This window comes from Engraulis encrasicolus, chromosome 20 (assembly GCF_034702125.1).
Source record: "Engraulis encrasicolus isolate BLACKSEA-1 chromosome 20, IST_EnEncr_1.0, whole genome shotgun sequence".
Classification (NCBI taxonomy): domain Eukaryota; kingdom Metazoa; phylum Chordata; class Actinopteri; order Clupeiformes; family Engraulidae; genus Engraulis; species Engraulis encrasicolus.
Window position 1 is genome coordinate 5,519,364 of NC_085876.1, and position 20,000 is coordinate 5,539,363.

At 41.9% G+C, this 20,000-nt stretch overlaps 3 protein-coding genes across 5 annotated transcripts in view; all 3 read right to left on the reverse strand.

Moving 5' to 3' along the window:
- The window catches only part of LOC134436136 (regulation of nuclear pre-mRNA domain-containing protein 1A-like), a 19,807-nt gene extending 9,591 nt beyond the window's left edge, over nucleotides 1–10,216 (reverse strand). For both annotated transcript variants that reach the window (XM_063185186.1, XM_063185187.1), the window contains exons 1-2: nucleotides 9,892–10,216; nucleotides 59–188 (exon numbers count right to left, since the gene is read on the reverse strand). In XM_063185186.1, coding sequence (XP_063041256.1) covers nucleotides 59–188; nucleotides 9,892–10,042 — 281 coding nt within the window. In that variant the 5' untranslated portion in view covers nucleotides 10,043–10,216. The remainder of the gene's footprint in view (nucleotides 1–58; nucleotides 189–9,891) is intronic.
- A 438-nt stretch (nucleotides 10,217–10,654) lies between these two features.
- On the reverse strand, nucleotides 10,655–15,536 carry LOC134435659 (cation channel sperm-associated auxiliary subunit TMEM249-like). The gene is made up of 6 exons (XM_063184693.1): nucleotides 15,460–15,536; nucleotides 14,790–14,941; nucleotides 14,568–14,662; nucleotides 13,763–13,958; nucleotides 12,062–12,144; nucleotides 10,655–10,804 (listed from the first exon to the last, which is right to left on the reverse strand). The coding sequence occupies exons 2-6, from the start codon at nucleotides 14,899–14,901 to the stop codon at nucleotides 10,694–10,696; spliced, it is 597 nt and encodes a 198-aa protein (XP_063040763.1). The 5' UTR covers nucleotides 14,902–14,941; nucleotides 15,460–15,536; the 3' UTR covers nucleotides 10,655–10,693.
- A 1,206-nt stretch (nucleotides 15,537–16,742) lies between these two features.
- Nucleotides 16,743–20,000, reverse strand: part of grinaa (glutamate receptor, ionotropic, N-methyl D-aspartate-associated protein 1a (glutamate binding)) — a 42,133-nt gene continuing 38,875 nt past the window's right edge. For both annotated transcript variants that reach the window (XM_063185191.1, XM_063185190.1), the window contains 2 exons: nucleotides 19,977–20,000; nucleotides 16,743–18,318 (listed from right to left, as the gene is read on the reverse strand). The exon at nucleotides 19,977–20,000 is cut by the window's right edge and continues 171 nt beyond it. The gene's annotated coding sequence lies outside the window, so the exon portion shown is untranslated. The remainder of the gene's footprint in view (nucleotides 18,319–19,976) is intronic.

The window sequence follows — 20,000 nt, forward strand, 5'->3', positions numbered from 1 at the left end:
GAGAGAGAGAGAGAGAGAGAGAGAGAGAGAGAGAGAGAGAGAGAGCGAGAGTCTGTACCTGGCGACGTGTTTGAAGGCGTCCACTATGACGGGGGCATAGTCCTGTGTGAACTCGGGCCCCTTCCTTTTGCTGTTCTGGATCACATCATTGGCCAGGTAGATGAACGTCAGCTTACGGGGTACCTGGGCTAAAAACACACATGCGCGCACACACACACACACACACACCAAAGTTGGTTACCTCACATTCATACAGAACCTGACAGTTACCTGACACAACATATTAAGTCCATTTAGAGCAGTGCAACACAGCCCAAATTGAGCTAACACAGTCAATAAAAACATCACGCCGTAGTGATTGCGGTCACTGTGCATAGCTATGGTAACCCAATCGCTCCCAGGTGAAATGTGTTCAAACCTGTAAGTTATTACACAGCAGAGAACAGATCACTGTCTAGTTTAGCGGTATTGGTGGGCTTTATTACGGAGAAAATGTTATGTAATTCTTAGAAAAGCAGCAGAGAGAAACCTGCTTTTCCCATGTAGTCTAAATACAATTAACACACCGGTACACCCAGTCAGTACGATGGCAGAATTATTTTACCTCGCTAATACCAAACAACTACCTGCAAGAATAATTTGACAAAAAAAATTATGTTCAGTACAAACACTGTGGGTAATGAGTAATATGGCTCAAAAGTCCATGTTGTTGCCAACCATTTTAAGGGGAACTATTTTTAACTAAATAAGTGGTCTGTTTTGTCTGTGGCAAGTAGAGCCCATGAGACACAGTGAACACATTGCAGTCTCAGGAGGAAGATGTCACTAAAATACACACTCCTGGTGAGCCTGTTTTAAGGCATGGGGTCTGTAGGGGAACCCAGACTTCCGTTGGGAATCATCCTCTATGGTTTCTGTCACCTCCTCGCTTTCTCCATAGCAACAGGGCGTCTACTACCGGTCTTAAGCAAGTGTTTGCCCCCAATACTGCCTTTAAGGCCTGCCAGGCACACCATCTAAAAGGTGAAGGTTTAGGTTAAAGGTCAGGTTTAGGATCTGGGTAAAGCATTAGTTAGGATTTAAGTTTAACTTTAGGGTTTAGAATTAGTGAATGCCTTCCATGCACCTCTGTCTGGAAGGAACTGCTGGAGGCAACAAAAAAAACACCACAGCAAGAGCATCACATCTGGGATCGAGACTCCATCCAGACACCTTAAGTGAGAAGTCCAGCCAATTTCAACATGCAGTTGTATTGCTCACTCTAACCTTGCCTTGTCAGTGCTAAAGACACAACGTTTTGTTCAGCCCTTTGAAAATCCTGGATGTCCTAATGGGGACCTGGCTTGTTTACTTTTTTCTTTACTGTACGTCTTAAACTTCACAAAAAGTTATGCAACTCAGCGGACACTTTATGATAAAGCAATAGCTTAACTTACACAGGCAAAATAACATTCTAAATCCCTGTGACTCTGACTTTAGAACAATTACACAAACCTCCCTGCCCCAAATAGCCAATACGAAGAGACCAGCTCTTCTCAACAAAACAGGCTGCATCTCTTCATGTACTCACTTCATATGCCCAATCCATCATTCCCTGCATGCTGATCATGGTAAAGCTCATTCCTTAGACTGAGTGCTTCTGACTGATGGAGAGAAGCCACTCAGACACAAAGGCGATGTTTGTTTTCACCTTGAAAGGTCATCAGTGGACGTCATGTGTCTCATCCGTAGCAGAACATGCCCCAAGTCACCAGATGAAGACAGACAAGACATATGGTACACTGCACTCCGCTGCCCCACAGAGACCCAAAAGCCATTTACTAGCCTACTTTCTTCAGTCAAACCTTGGCTCAGACTGGATATTTACTTTATAACACATACTTGGTCATGTTACTAAATAATTGTGTTTCTTCCAATCGGGGAAGTGCATCAAAGCAATACAAAAATACTGGGCATTGTGGCGTTGGTGCTTCTCACATCTTCAATGCTCCTGAGTTCTATAGGACAGTTTTGAAGCACTGCCGTCTTGGGGGGCAGTACTTGTCAAAGATGCATAGGCCCAATACTCGTAAATTAATAAAGGTTTTATGTGGCATTGAGACTGTGTGCGTGCATACGTGTGCCATCGCTTCTGCTACACACGGAGGGACCAACCTGTGCATAAATAGAAAGCACCACACCACCAGCACACTATTGAAAATCGCATAATATTACTGATGATGTGAGTGCGTATGTGGACATGAACGTTCAAACGTGGTGCTGATAAGTGTTCAGATCCTTTGGGCACAAATCATTCGTAAATAATGTGCAGACTACATACACAGAATGCTGACAGAAGTGCAAGAGGAAGTGTGCCACTACAACCAGAAATGGCTAACAATGACCACAGTTAACAAGTAAGGAGGGAACATCCATCACTACTGACAAGTGAAAGTGCATTCTACAGCATTTACCAGCAGAAATGCAGTCAACATCTCCCCACACAGCACAGCAGGGTGGGTTGGGCAGCCTTGCCCTAATGGTTAGTTGGACAATGGCTCAGAGGGTTACAGGTTCGAATTAGGGATGCACCGATACCACTTTTTTGAAAACCGACACAAGTACGAGTACATTAATGTGTGTACTTGCCGATACCGAGTACCGATACCGATACCTTTTACCACCAAAATACAATGAAAATAAATGCATGGCCTTGTTTTTTCCACCTGTGATATTTTTATTGTCCATTTCCATGTAGATTTAAATGTTAGTAAATGTATGAGGTGGCACTTTTTTTCCATGCTGCTTTCAAGTCCACAGAAGGTGACATGATTTTGCATTGTTTTGCGTAATAGCAGTATCGTTCCTGGTATCGGCAAGTGCTTGTCGAGTACGAGTACAATGAACAGTATCGAGTGCCGATACCGATACCAGTATCGGTGCATCCCTGGTTCGAATCCAACCTAACCTTCAGAATTTAAGCTACACATTCACAAATGTATGCATGAATAAATGTGTCCCCCGGATACAAACTGAGTTGAAAAATGTGTATTATATGGATGCAGTGTTTCCCATACATTGAGGAAACTATGGCGGCCCGCCATAGTTTAAATTTGGCCGCCATAGTTTACGAAAATGTAAAAAAAATAAAAAAAAAAAAAAAATTTTTTTTTTTAACGATATCCGTTTTTGTTAAAAAACGATTTGAATTACGATTGAATTTCCTTCCTTCCTCCTCCTGGAGTAAATACATCCTATAGACTCTGTATTGGTTAGATAAGTAGTCCCACGGTAACACAGAATGAGGGGAAAGCATTAGGAAGTGACCGTAAGGGTATTAAGGGCCGTACACACACGTCGCTGCTAGTTACTCGCTCAGCGAATGAACTCAATAGAATGTCAATGGGTCCCAGCGAGACTCGCAGGAGAGTAGGCGAGTACTGTGCAAGCGATGCGATGTGGGCGGATTCCGAGTTGAAAATATTTTATCTTCGAGCGAGGCGAGTAAGCGAGTAACCAATTGGAATGCAGAGTTCGGTACTTCTCGGCTGTCCATTGGCAGTTAAAGCCGCGGGAACCTTCAGCGAACGTTCCATGAAAAGTGGCGAGTAGGCGAGCAAGCGAAATGCTAGCTTTGTGTGTGTACGCCGCTTTAGGGCCTACAGTTGATTCATGTGTGCATACGTGTAACATCGGGTGAGTAACAGAACATGTGCGCAACGATGCGTTATGACACGCCGATATGCGAGGATCTTCGTCCAAATCGCTAGTCGCATGCATCATCGCTAACTGCGTTTACATCGCGTGCCGCGTGTAAGGGAAATGTTAGTTGTTGACAACTTGACATGTATGGAATTCACTTCAATTTGTGCCGTTTCTTGCTTCAGTTGTGGACAAAACGATTGGCCAAACTCACAATAGAAAGCCTTTGCTGTGCTACTGTCCCAGAGAGCTGAAAAAAAAACCTTCATAGAAGAAGTGACACAACAGGGGTGTTAACCAATCCAATGAGTTCTCTCTCTCTCTCTCTCTCTCTCTCTCTCTCTCTCTCTCTCTCTCTCTCTCTCTCTCTCTCTCTCTCTCTCTCTCTCTCTCTCTCTCTCCTACTATTTACCCATAACAAATGGTGAATTTCAGAGCCCTTTTTAATTTGTAGCCTATACCACTGAAGGCATGATAATGCTTCATCATATTTTAGAAATAGGGCCTATGTGCCTTTTATACCAAATGTGTATCATTTTGAAATTGTTTCAGTTGTTTATGACTTGTGTATGACTGAAATTATATCTGCATACTATCAGTGCTGCATTGCTTTGTAAAGACAGAGATAGCCTTTGTAAAGGCTACTCAACACACTTTAAAAACACACTGAAAAGATACGGCCACTGTAGCCTACTAAAAACACTTTGTTCATAATAATGGTGATTAATAAATGGTGGTCTTAAATTTTCATACTGACATCCTTAAATTTGACTTGGTAGATCACGGCAGACCATCACTTCAAAAGTAGATCTTGGTTAAACAAAGGTTGGGCACCCCTGCTATAGAGAGAACCACAAGTGCTTGAAAGACAGGGATCAAACGCCTAGTCAAGTTGTTGTAGTTTACTTGGGTTTGGGAGCAATATAAAAAACCTTCAGAGAAGGGACAGTTGGGATGAGTTTACTAACACTCCCTAGGCTTTGTTTTACAGTTGTAATGAGTTTGGTGACAGACCTTCATTGCATCACAGCAGAGGAGACATCGGGCTGCATATAGAAATTAATGTGTAATGAATATGAATATAGACATAAATGTGTAATATGTTGTTCAGCCCTTTTAATGGGAGGAATTTGGAAAAAACTGGCCCTGTGACCAGCACCCCTCATGTAGAATGTGTACGCCTACAGATATGTGTGGGGGAAAAGGCATAGCCTACCCTCTAAGACCCTTTTTGTCTATGCGTTAACAATTTCACAGTGCTCTTAAATTCTTATCTCTGCTCCTATTTTGTTTTTATTATTGTTTCCCAGACCCCTGCATGAGGACGAATGGATTAAACTGTGTTGTAAACAGAAATTATTCACTGTACTGCATTTTTTGATAATGACAATGTACTACTATTATACAAGTCATGGGTAAAATCTTATGTAGCCTTATTTCTCAAAATATAAATGGCTGAAATATAGGCCCAGGCCTACAGTTTCTCCATGCGCAATGTCATACTGTAGTCATTGTTTTTGCCGTTTTGCATTTACGCTACAAGAATACACCCCCCCCCCCCCCCCCCCCCCCCCAAAAAGGCCCGTGTGAGAACACACACACACCCACCCCCCCCCCCCCCCCCCCCCCCCCGGACAAAATAAGCCCCGGCTGCCCCCATAGTTTCCAAAATTTCTGTGGGAAACACTGGGATGGCTTCTTTGTGGACATTTAAAACAGTAAAACATCAGTTAGTCTATATTCGTAAAACCATTATTGTAACCCAATGGCGTTCACTGCTTTTTTGTTTCAAAACAGGCCTTAGTGTGTTCTCAATATGGAACACACTATTGAATTCATGAAAAGTGTGCTAGACACTGCCCTGATAAAGCACAAATTATTATTCCATGCCAGTCCCTTTCCACAAAATAGTTCACTATTTGCTTTGACTTCTCTGTCACCATGTGACAATAACTGGTCACAGGAAGCATTGTTGCTGCAACAATGCTCATAATGTTTAGCCTGGCAGATAAAATATCCGGGCTCTCAACACCTTGCACCCAAATCAATTCTAATGATGTTAAATTATTCAGGTGATCATTCTGTTGGTCAAATACTATACATGTGTGGAAACTCAACTTATTGCCTGATGGTCAAATAGAGTGCATACAATTTTACAAATACAGTGAATTTGCATAAGATGTGAAAAACATCATGGTTAAGTGGCTGATGTAGCAGGCAACCAACCCTCTTTTGGTAATCACGCTTGAACTGTGGCTAACCTTGCACATACCAAATCACAACTTCAGCAACCTAGGCCTCCTATTTTCTTGCAAGAAAAGAGAATTATTCTATGGTGCTCCTCTCTTGGTCAATAGTTTTGGTTATAATCTTGTGTGCTTGTAAGGGGAAGAAACGCATGTGTAGAGACATCTAGGCTATACAGATAAGCCATAGATTATCTACTGAGGGCTACATTTGCTGCTGCTAACCACAGAAATGTAGCATGTGATACGACACACACCTGCATCCAGTAAAATGTCATGTGACTGCCTTACATCGCACTGCATTCAACTGACTCTCATTCAAAGTGACTTTTCAGAGTGAATTAACAACAGTGCTAGTCTCAGCCCCCTGGAGCAGTTTTGAGGAGGAACTCACAAAAATCACAAAAAAAGACTAATAATAAGAGTATAAAAACAGATGATGGCCTCATTGTCCCATCAAAACAAAGTCAGAACGTCTATTCTTCTGTTCTGGAGGTCAACCGACTATTACTTGAACATGTAGGGATGCACCGATACCACTTTTTTGAAAACCGATACAAGTACGAGTACATTAATGTGTGTACTTGCCGATACTGAGTACCGATACCTTTTACCACCAAAATACAATGAAAATAAATGCATGGCCTTGTTTTTTTCCACCCGTGATATTTTTATTGTCCATTTCCATGTAGATTTAAATGTTAGTAAATGTATGAGGTGGCACTTTTTTCCATGCTGCTTTCAAGTCCACAGAAAGTGACAAGATTTTGCATTGTTTTGTGTAAGCTTAATAGCAGAATCGTTCCTGGTATCGGCATGTGCATGACGGGTACTAGTACGAGAATAATGAGCAGCATCGGGTGCCGGTATCGGTGCATCCCTATGAACATGTCTTTGAGCTTGCTTTCTAAAAATAGAGCTCTGGAGAATGTGAATGGAATGACACATGCACATAACACAAAACAAAGAGCCCCAAAATTGCTTTGTGTTTTTTTCACATCAATGTCTTTGATATTGAGTTGACTAACTGAATAGGAATTTCTCACCATCCATCCCAGAAGTTTTCGACCAAGGCACAGAAGACATGACTGCATGGCGATATACAGTCCCAAGAAAAAGTTTGTACACCCTTTGAAATTTCTTACTTTTCAGTCAAAATAGATCATAAAACATGGTCTGATCTTCCCGGAAATCTCAAGAAGGAACAAACAGAGTCTGCTTTAACTAATTCCAAACAAACAATTACATGTTTTCATATTTTTATTGGCCATAAGGCTATAACATTCACAGGAGAGCAAGGCATAAGTAAGTACACCCTTGCATTAAATAGGTTTTAACCCTCAGTTAGTTGCAATATCCTCAACCAGACTTGTCCTGTAGTTGCAGATCAGATTAACAAAGCAATCTGGATGTATCTTGTCTCCCTCTTCTTTAGAGAACTGCCTCTCGTCATCAAGGTTTCTGGGATGTCTGGAGTGCATAGCTTTATTGACTTCATGCCATATAATCTCAATTGTTTTTAGTCAGGGCTTTGTCTGGGCTATTCCAGAATGTGTACTTCATTGTTATGAAGCCATTCTAATGTCGATTTGCTTCTTAAGTATGGGTTGTTGTCACATTTCAGCACCCATCCTCTTGTGTGTTGCAACTGTGTGACAGACTTCCTCACATTTTTTCTGTAAAATATCACAATAAACTTGAGTTCATTGCTCCACTGATAGTAGCAAACTTTCAAGGGCCTGAGGCAGCAAGGTAGCCGCATATAATGATGCTCCCGCCACCATACTCAGATGTGGAGATGTAACCAAGAAAAGCTAAAAATGGGGTTCATTCTGCCAATCTAAAATGATTGGGGTTTCTGTCCAAAAAAATATTGCTGCAACTTTGAGGTTTGCGAAAAAGCATTTATATGCTTCATAAAATTACTGCTAAATATTCAGTAGACCAACGTTGAAACTAAAGTTGAATTTTTCAGGGGAACACATAGTATCATGTTTGGAGGAGAACTGGAGAACCACACCTTCACCAAAACATCATCTCCACTTTTCAGTATGGTGGCGGCAGCATCATTATATGCGGCTACCTTGGTGCCTCAGGCCCTTGTCAGTTAGCTATTATCAGTGGAACAATGAACTCAGAAGTTTATTGAGATATTTTACAGAAAGAATGTGAGGTAGTCTGTCACACAGTTGAGGCACACAAGAGGATGGGTGCTGAAATGGGACAACTACCCATATTTTAGAGGCAATTGACATTCAAATTGCTTCATAAGAATGAAATACACATTCTGGAATAGCCCAGTCAAAGCTCTGACAAAAACATTTCAGATGATATGGCATGAAGTCAAGAAAGCTATTCACTAAAGATATCCCAGAAACCTTGCTGAAGAAGGGCAGTTTTCTAAAGAAGAGGGAGACAAGATACATCCAGATTGTTTTGTTAATCTGATCTGCAACTACAGGAAACATCTGGTTGAGGTTATTGCGACTAACTTAAGGTTAAAACCTATTGAATGCAAGGGTGTACTTACTTATGCCTTGCTGTCCTGTGAATGTTTACATCTTATGGCCAATGAAAATATGAAAACTTGTAAATGTTTGGGTTGAATTAGTTAAAGCAGACTCTGGTTGTTCCTTCTTGTGATTTCTGGAAAGATCAGACTATGTTTTATGACCAATTTTGACAGAAATGTAAGAAATGTCAAAGGGTGTACAAACTTTTTCCTGGGACTGTAGAGTAAATGACTGAATGCATGTCTGCACACACCCAAAAAATGCAAATATGTGATAAGCCACTGGTCAGGTACATAAACTAACACTGACATGACGTCAATGGACAGGCGTACAGCACAGGTGGAAACACTGCAACAAGCTGTTGCAATGAATTACAAAAAACACAAAGTAAAACTGTGGTAGGCTTTAATGGACTCACTGCGTAAAGATTTATCACCGAATGAGAAAGACTAAATTAAATTGTACACAATTTGCTATGGGCATCACAGAAAAACTAAATAGACCACCACAAAAAGGTGAAACCATTGGCGTCTATCCTTGCTTTTAGTTTTCCCAGGATCTTGATCACATCCTGTTAACAATAACATTCCATTCTTGTTGTAGGCAGAGCAAGGTGCTACTGGAGAGCGCAAGAGTGCTTTTGTGTTTGTCAGACGTTAGAAATTGAAATGGGGACACTAGCCATGTCTCTGTATCATCACGGTCGGTATAAGTCAATGCCATGATACCTTTAGAAAATGGTTACCTTGACGATGGTTCCCGCCATCAATCTTTGCACTCAATCATTTTTAGAACAACAAAGCAGTGACCACACATTGCATTACCCAAACATTGGTCATCTATTTTAAACAGACAACTAAGGTGATATCTGCGCTACATCGGGTGTATAAAATATATTTCACAGGAGGTGGGTTGGGCTCAGAAGTCCCCTGTAAAACACGATTAGGTGATGTTAGCCACATTCGTAGCCACAGCCTTATTCATGTTTTAATCAATGCATGTAACCCTATCAAATGCAATAAGTCTGTCAATGGGATACCAGAGAGAAAACAGGCCTAGACATAGTAGAAGCGCTGGTCATTTTCATCTGCAAAACGTTTCACCACGAGAGTTCAGAGGTCAAGATTTTGCATGCACCTCACAAACGTGTTCCCCGCGTTAGCCTGCTGACAGTAATTCCACAGACCTGAAACGGCTACTCCATTTGTCCTAACGATCCACACAATAACAACCCACGATTGTTTAATCAAACATGTCCGATTCTCTTTGCAAACAAGAGAGGAGTGGTTAGGCTCTGCTACAAACCTTTACGAACGAATCCACGCAAGTTGGGGGAACATTAGCAAGCTAGCAGTTGGTTGTTCTCGACTAGCTCTACAATGCCATTTACCATGCATTAAACAAATACTGACAAACCGCAATATACTAATAACTTTACCAAGCCAACTTACCCTTTTTAAGTTCGTTGTACCAAACACTGACGATAGCTTTCGAGTGCTTCCTGTGATGGATTAACCATAGAGACAGTGTCTGGACGCTTTGCTGGGAGTTGCTGAGCTCGGAGAGTTTCTTCTCTAGAGCCGCTTCTGAAAACACCGACATTTTAAAAACTTATCGAGCGCGTGCAGAAAGGCTTCTGTGGGAAGAATCGGTCTTCCTGCCCACGAAAGCTCCCTGCTAAAGCAAACCCCACAGGATTTCTGCACAGAAACACAAGAAAAAGCTAGCTAACTAGCTTGTTAGCTGTGCTAACTAAAGTGCTCTGTTGTTGCCCGACTCCCCTTGTTTACAGATCTGGGAAGGTTGGCAACGGATCTTCCTCCTCGCTGTGTTGTGCTCCGTGTTGTGATTGGCCGTGAGGATGCTAGTGAGAGTGGTAACCGCCCCATTACCCCTGATGCAGTAGCCTACCTCTTATCTACGGAGGTAGGCTTGTAGTAGAATTCTACTTCAAAGGATTTGCAAGATTTTGAATATGATCAGCGATGTGACCAGGATAAGACAATTGTTTGGTCTTATCTAGGCCTATAAAAACCCCGATCCAAATGTAAACTTATGAGGTATTTATAACAGACATGCATCAGTTGATCCACAGTGCACATCATGCACAGGAGTAGCCTACTAATTAAGGGCTGTGAACAATTTATAAACGTTGCATTAACTTCATAAACGTGTGCAATATACTGTAAACAACGAACTTCACATAGCCTACTGTATTACAGAGCTTGCAAGACTAGCTTTTAATAAATGCATTTAGTGTTTTGTTGGTCGGTGAATAACACAGTGCCGCTGGGAGGTGTCTTGGAAGTCAAAGTAGTTCACCTTTAAAGTGGATGCAATGGTCCTGCCCTGGCACTCAAGTAGCTGGCACATGAGAGAGAGAGAGAGAGAGAGAGAGAGAGAGAGAGAGAGAGAGAGAGAGAGAGAGAGAGAGAGAGAGAGAGTTTCAGTCTGTCATGTAGTACAGTTCAGATCAGATCCACATGTTTTGTAGGCTACCACCTTGATTGGGTCACTCATATCTCACGCAACTAGGGCCGGATTAAGACGGCCTAGGCAAATTTCGGGACAAATTTACATAGACAGTATCTTGATTTTTATCTTGGAGGATAATGTGTCTACCAACTGTTCTCAATATGACATGATTTTTTCAATAGGCCTATTGCATTCTGTCAAAATTTAGCATTTTTTCCCCCTTTTTGACAGTCAGGGGCCCCCTGGCAGTTGGGGCCCCCTAGGCTGCAGCCATAGCATGTGTATTAATCCGGCCCTGCACATAACATGGGCTATGCAAATAGGCCCTAGCTAAATACTAATTCTAGTAGTTAACCAGAAATAGTTAATTGGGTTTAATTGACACTCAGACACTAGAGCAGTGGTTCTCAACCTTTTTTTGAACAAACACCCCCTTGACCTCATCCTAAGCCTCCCAACGCCCCCTTTGACCTCATGATAAGGCTGTCGACACCCCCCTTAGTATTAAAAAAGTAAATGGACTAATGCCCCCAATGACTACTAGTCACTGCCCCCTCTCAACTGTATCCTTCTCAATGCCCCCCTGGGGCTCCTCAACGCTCCTGTAGCGCCCCAGTTGAGAAACACTACCCTAGAGAAAGAAGAGACCTCTGAATATCTGACACACAGAAGTGAGGTGATGGCATAGCTTGCAGCGTCGCACAAGCAGACTGGAACACAGCTTCTTTTCTCAAGGCATCAGACGAATCAACACATTGAAGAAAACTATGAACATTTCAAGAACATTCCATGAACATTACTTTTACCATACCACTTGGACTTTACTCTTTGCACCTTGCATACAGCCAGCATCTACACTTCCTCACATTACCTGTATAACCACTGATATATATATTCATGTATCAGTATGTTAGTTTCAACTGCACATTGTGTGTGTATGTGTGTGTGGTTACTGTCAATGCCTTAATTGTTGACCTATGTTTAGTTTAACTGCACAATAGAGACTGGTCAAACACAATTTCAAACTTCTGTGCTAACCCTGTTACATAGATTTTTGACAATAAAGAACACTTGACTTGACTTGACTTGACAGCTCTGCAGCACTGCAGAGGTTCCGTAACCCAAGGGCTAGGGTCATCCACTCACCATGTATTTCTCAGAGAAGCCACAGAGTGTACGAGGCTCGATCTTGTTTCCATTCAGGATGAGACGGAACATTTGTTTTGAACCTGCAGTGGTATTTTATAACACAGGGAACTCCGATTAATAACAAGAGTCAGGATTTAAAGAAAGGCGGTATGTGTAGTGGTGTGATGTGTAGAGTAGAGAAGAGTGATCATGTATAAATCCTGAGAGATGTCAAGTAGTACTGTACATACATACATACAAACGTTTGTAGGTACAGAATACATTACACACAAGACATTACACACATCATTCCACATATATTAACCATATATAACTCACTCTTATTATATACATTCAGCCCAAGGCAGATCTCACTTCCTCTCTCTCTCTCTCCCTCACTCACCTCATTGGTTACAGTTTCTAGAGTAGTGAGGGGTTAGGTGCCTTGTTAGGTGCCTTGTTCAAAGGCACCTCAGCCATGGAGGGAGTGGAAGGATGGGATTCAAACCTGCAACCCTCTAATCGTTTCCTGGTGAACCAGTAGCCTGGGTTTGTGTAGCCCAGCCCCCTGGGCGTCAACACATAGCTTCTGGTTCACCAGGAAACTCTAATCGCCCATCTCCTTAACCATTAGGCCACGGCCACCTATTTGGATGTACAAGTCTAGTTCTGCTCAGGATTGTGCTATGACACCTCTGAAACAGTCATAGATATAAAACATTGGATGCCGCATTGACCACCCCTCTATTTTGGAACGAACGGCTCAGACAGATTGACACAATGTTTGGCGGGTATAATCAGAGACGTTCTAAAGCTGGGGTGTCAAACTCATTCGACTTCAGGGGCCACATACAGCGTATTTGATCTCAAGTCTGCCAGACCAGACAGGATTGCAAAATATCACATTCCACATATTGGAATCACTTCGCTAGTCCATCATCTGGAGGTGAATGACAGTGGGTATATCAGGAGCATTTACTGTAAATGGCGACCATAAAAGATGAAATCTCAGACAACAACAGTGCATTTTGTTATGGGCTGGTGTCTTGAGATTTACGGTACTTTTCATTATGACATCCTTTTGTTTTTGTCTCTACAAGTTTGGGGCCGCAAAACCTACATTTTTGACACCCCTGTTCTAAAGGGAGAACTCAAAAAATCTTTGTTATAATGTTGTCATCGATCTGTGACAAGGAACACATTATCCTGTAGGTGGCAGTACAATCCCATCTGTGAAATACACAGCATATCACACCAAGACAGCAGTGCACAAGGTTGGCCCACACGAAAAGGCTGAGTGCGACATCTAGTGGTCTATATCTGTGTGAAGCAGCTACATTAGGAATGATGTTACTGACATTTGTTTGACATTTGACATGTTAGTGACATTTGTGTCACTAGGCGAGCTTGTCTAGTTTACTACCCATGATCAAGAGTCAAACAAGGGTCAGAGGATGGCGTCAGACTTGCAGCCCAAAGCTTGCCGGTTCGACCCCCGACCCACCAGGTTGGTGGGGGGAGTAACTAACCAGTGCTCTCCCCCACTCTTCTCCATGACTGAGGTACCCTGAGCATGGTACCGTCCCGCCGCACTGCCCCCTTTCACGGGGTGATGCATAAATGCAAATTTATTGTGTGCAGTGTGCAGTGAACACTGCACTGTGGAGTGCTGTGTCACAATGACAATGGCAGTTGGGTTTTCACTTTCACTTCACTCACCAGCCTTCTGTGCAACGAGGCGGATGTAGATCTGGTTGAGGGGCCCCCTGTGGCACAGGTGTGTGTACTTGTAGAAACGGTACTCTTCGTTCTCGTAGTCGATGACCAGACGTCTGCGGAAAGCCCCCGACCACAGGAGACAAACAGCCATCCCAAAGCCGAACACCAGGAAGTTGCTGTACGAGGTGTTGGAGGACTGAAACACCAGGAACATAAAGATTACTTCACAATACATTATTACAGGGCCGCTGACAGCTTTGGGTGGGCCCAGGACAAAGTCATCTGAAAGGTCCTTACTCTCTCAATACAGAAAATGTAGTAGGGACCCAATTCTATGTAGTAGTGGAGAAGGGGAAAATAGGTGAAACGCAATAGTTGTTTCAGACAACAATGGCCACTTACATGGACTCACTTGTTGACATTAATTCTGCAATTTCAGCGGTAGGCCCAATTTTCAAATATGTGAGTGGTTAAAGTAGCATCTCATTAAAAATGCCAGACATGTGATTTTCCCAATCACATGCAATAGACATGCAATAGCTCCAGATGGATGTTGGTGGAGCAAGGTGCAATCCATTCATCAGGCAACAGCCATGGCTATGAGAGCATGACTTAAAATGTAAACATCGTCTTTCTTGTAAAGGCTCTGGGTCCCATGAAACGATTCAAGGATAGGAGTTACAAGGAGTTTTGTCACATGTGCAGAATAACAAAGTAAAACATCCAGTGGCCCCCGGGCCTGAATTTCCCTGCCTATGTAATTACCACAACCCTAACCTCCGTAACAGTTAACCAGTCTACTCACCGGCTTGTAAACGGATATCAGCATGGTGGAAGCAGATGCCAGCAGCAGCAATGCTCCTTTCACCAAGTTCTCATGAAAATATTCATACACGAATACTGAAAGCACAAAAATTCACGATAACACACTTAGGTATATATTGTATATACATGATATATTTCACAAACTCAAAAGAGACATCATGATTAAAGGACCATCGTGTACAAATTATGATGTATACTGTACCATTGTTCAATTTAACAAAAGGGTAGGAAGGGTTTTTCAAGATCTTCTCAGTAAGGACTTGATTGGTAGCAAAGACTCTGTCCCTGCACCTCTCGAAGAATGCCTCAGTCATCCTCCTGGGATGAGAGACTTACTTCCCCCTATTACTCAACCTACAGCATAAAACATGAATAAGGCATTACAGAATAATAGGTTTGTTTGTAAGTGAGGGACATAGTAGATATGGCATGGTGTCAATAGTTTTATTCAAGATCAGGAGTTTGACCACTTATTCAGGCCTTGGTGACATGTATGAGGATATATATTTTTACTCGTTTACATATTTTGATCCCGTTTACAAGGCTTGTGGAACATGGCTTACATGTACACAAAAGGCCCAAATGGATGTGTCTACAAAAGTATCCATACACATGTAAACAGGGTCTTACAATCTGTGAAAGTGCAAGACATATATTATTGCATATAGAATATATGTTTATTATAATGCATAGTCTATTGTAGGACTTCATATGTCCATCAACTGAAGGATACATCAGTATATATTAATGGCATCATAACTAACAAATAACATCATGTCATAATAATAATAGTGTGCTGGATTGCAGTCTCCCTTACACATTACCAGACTTATTTTTTTGTTACTATTTTGTTATTGTTTTAATTTACTCACAGTGTTGCTCAAGTAGGCCTACACTGAGCAGAACATGTCAAATCAAAGCCATGCACTCAGAGAAATAGAATTCAAATAGTTACTAAAATGATACATTCCAGGTTGGCATGGTAACCTGGAGAATGTTGAGGGAGAATGGAGGGTCCAGAGAGCCTGGATGTCATATTATGAAAGAGTGGCGCGAGCGCGCGCGAGAGAGAGAGAGAGAGAGAGAGATAGAGAGAGAGAGAGAGAGAGAGAGAGAGAGAGAGAGAGAGAGAGAGAGAGAGAGAGAGAGAGAGAGCAGGCGAGCCAGTAGTAATGGGGCTGAAAGGGAGTGTAACGCAGAATTGCAAATTCACCAATATTTCCAAAAGTTCCGGGTTGTGGATTTTCACAATTTTGACCTGCCCCACCCGAACCTGCAATATTTACAATAAACTGCTACCCAACCCACTGGTGGCCATGGGTCATTGGTTCCCAACCCCTGATTTATAACAAAAATGTCTGTACTGCACCCGTGTGGTACTAACTAGTACCGACACATTCAAGACGGTCCATCCTTGATTCTGCTTAAAGGGTTAGTTAGATCAATGTTTCACCCTGTAGGATCACACTATTCTTCCTGTGTTGAGTGTTTAAATAGATAGTTAAAAGATAGTTTAACCCTTTAAATAGGCTATAGTATCAAATGGCCTTATGTGTATGTTTTAATGATTCATATCATTATTCATTGTGGTTATGAACCATCTTGCATTTCAGTTGTTCTGTACATGCTACTTGATTGTGTTAAGGAAAATTGCATTGTGTATTGTTGCCATTTTGCTGCATTCTGTACTATATGCACTAGCCGGGTGCACAGGTCCTTTATGGTTAACTGAACAGAGGAGTAGGACTAGTCAGTGCTGGCTATATGAGCATTAAACTGACAATGACATCTAATATCTGCAAAGAAATGATTGTGAGTCACATGTACAACAGTAATTGCTGCTATAATTTTTAATGGCTCATTGTAATTGTCAGTTGATGGCATAAGAGTGGAGAAGGAGTGGAGTATGATGTTTTAATATCTACGGCATTGATAATAATCCAACAGCACATGACAGAAATTGATTGAAAAGCCCTTTCAAGAAATTTGAAGGCAGACATACAGTAATAGATTTTTTGTTTATATTCCATCACCTGAGTGAAATTTGGTTCTTACGATTCAAACATACATAAGGAAAATGACAGTCAATGAAAACGCGCACGCACGCACGCACGCACACACACCATTAAAAATACCAAACAAACAGAAGTCCATGTTGTGTGTGTTTTTTTCCTTATTTTAATGTAAAGCATACAGCAGTGAAGAGGAATACAATTCCAGTTCGTTTGGATGCAAATGTACAGTGCAAACAGAACTACAAAGGCCAAAGCTGCACCCTACCCTAAACACTTCAGTCCACTACAGAGGCTCACCTACAGCTGTTAGTTAATTACAAACACAAACAAAAAAATAGAGAAATCAGGGAGGGCATTTCAAGAACACGGTTAAGTGATAAATCAGGCCAAGTTAACCTACAGGAAGTGGTAAACCTGCTAATAGAGCGCCCACGAGTGTCATTTAGTTAAGAAAATGAGGACTCCAGGCTCCTCTATTAGATGATTTGCCACTACCTCAAGGTCAACTTCACCTGGTTTACTACTGAGCCTCTTGGAATACCCCCAGTTCTATAAGACAAGGTTGCAGAACATAACACAAGTGAATTAAGTCATGGGGAAAGGAGAAGGGGAGCTGTGGAGGGGTGTGTGGAGGTGTCTTTCTTTGTCAGGAGTCTTTCAGCAACAGCAGCGTTTTGTACACACCAGTACAACATGCAGGTTAGTTTACAAGAGCCAGTTTATCCACACCCTCCCATCTCTCTTTTTTAAACCTTTATTTTACTTATTTATTTTTTCAACCAACATATTGTCTTTTTAACTGCTTATCCTTCATTCAGAAATGCACATTCAAGTCAAGCATTGCAGCATGTGTCAACTGTCTCTTTTACTCTCGTAATTTAGAATAATTATTTTAAAAGAAAAAAACACGACTTCAGCTGTTCAGTGCAGCTGTAATACGACATACTACTTTCTGTATGGAGTTCAATTCTGATTAGCAAACAAAAATATTTTACACCTGTAGCTGTATGACGCTGCATTATTATTACAATGATGCATTTTCACATGAAATATAATATTCCCTTTTAAAGGTACGAGACAAGAATTAAACCTGGATAAAATGCCTCAAACTGCACTATACACAGGTATGCACACACTTTCACATCAACGTCTTATTGTTTGCAGAGAATTACTTTTGATGGTTCAATTATATGTCAAATTATTCAATGTCAATCACAGTTTGAAAACCTCACAAAGTTGGACAGTTGCTTATATTAGAGAGAGAGAGAGAGAGAGAGAGAGAGAGAGAGAGAGAGAGAGAGAGAGAGAGAGAGAGAGAGAGAGAGAGAGAGAGAGAGAATAGCGGAGGAGAGAGAAAGAGAGACAGGCGGCCAACTTATTCTCCAGCACTGTTACAGCCTTAACTATACAATCTTTGCAATAAATATCTTATAAATAATTACAACTACACACATCGAAGAAGAATCCCGAGTCGTTTTAAAAAGACTTCCTGTACATAACTATCAAATGCCTCGAAGCGCTTTGTTAAAAACAAAACAAAATAACAACATAGGAATACTTTAATACTTCCAACATTTCACATTAGTATCAATGAAAAAATAAACACAACACTAAGACCGCTACAATGTAAGAGACAGAGGTGTAAAGGAAAGCAAAAAAAATAGAATTGATGACCAGAGGGAGGGGTGGTGGATGCAGGATCCTTTTTTTGTGATTCTTGAAAAAGAAGAAACAAAACATCAAATAGTGAGCAGAAAAAAAAACAGATCAAGGGGTGTATTCCAAGAACATGATTAAGTGATAAACCTGGCCAAGTAAAGTAAACCTAATAACAGATAGCCAACAGGTGTCATTTTTTCCCCGTAAATAAACAAAATTGACACCAGGCTCTTCTATTAGATGATTTGCTACTAGCTTTGCTACTAGCTTTCCTTAACCTGGCTTACTCGTCAACCCGCTTCCTAGAACCCACCAAGTTCTGGTCAATGACCAGACCCTTAATCTTCTCTGTCACACACAGACGTGTGCTGGGGGTGCTAGTCAGTCAGTCAGTACACAGTTGCCTCACTCACCAGTCTGTGTAGATTAGATAAGTAGAAATATGAACGTCCGGTAGCTCTAAACTGTAACATTTGTCTTGAATGACTTGCTCTTCTCTGCATCTATTTTCTTTCGTTCAAGACATAGAGAGACTGATGATAAGGTGTTTGTTTATACATTGGTGTCAGAACATTCTGGAGTTATTTAGTTATTTCCCATGAAGCACTGGGGTTTTGAGGGGTTGCAAAAGGAAACCAGGCATGCAGAGAGAGAAAGAGAGAGAGAGAGAGAGAGAGAGAGAGAGAGAGAGAGAGAATGGGAGAAGAACATATTGTCAAAGTGTGCTGCGCTATCTACAGCTTTTTTGTAAGAAGAAGAAGAAGAAGCAGCAGAAGAAGAAGAAAAGGAGTGTCAGGCATATCTGTTCTCACATCTGTCAGTCTGTCTATCTGTCTGTCCTTGGATCCTTGGTCTGTTGGTCCTTAGATCTGTCTGTCCATCACCTCTGTCTAGCTGTCTTGCCTTCTACTTGAATCTTGCCGAGTTTTGCAGTCAGCATGCGCTGGTTGGTTTCCACTGAGTGCTTATTCTCTGGTGCACAAATGTTAAATATCACCTTTACTTTATTGCAGTGCATGGCACCTGCTTGTTACCAGGAGAGGCTGCTAGCTGGCTGGCTGGTGTGTGAATGTGTGTGTGTGTTCCTCTGGTGTCCCGAGGAGAGCTACTGCTTCCAGCATGCATTGCATTCCCTTCTGCACTGTCGCCAGAGGGGGGTCATAGGGCGTCGCCGTAGCAACGGTTATGTGAAGCGGAACTGTACAGAGCTGGGAAAGGCATGGTGCTGAGCTGCCAGACAGAGTTTCAATGGGAATAATAATTGTAAAAACTCAAACGTACATAATGGAACAGGAGCCACAAGCTATTTAAGTGGTTAAAGAAATAGTAGGATGTTTTTTTTTATTGTGGCCATCTCCTCCTCTACTCTGTCTACCTAGGACAGAGGCTCTCATTGGGTCAGACTGTCTGTCAGTTAATCTTCCTGCCAATCATGTCAACTCACCCTGACAACGGGGGAGGGGCAGTGGGGTGGGAAATGAAGGCAGAGAGGTGCAGGGGTTTTTCTTTGGAAAAAAACGTGTGAGGACAGAATAGAGAGAGAGAGAGAGAGAGAGAGAGAGAGAGAGAGAGAGAGAGAGAGAGAGAGAGAGAGAGAGAGAGAGAGAGAGAAAGACAGAAAGGTTTACAGGGAGAGAAGAAACAACAACCATTCACTTGATTTTGTACATCATCCCCCACCCTACCCTCCCTCCATCCCTCCATCCACAACACACCACATGCGCTTCTTCCCCTCCCGT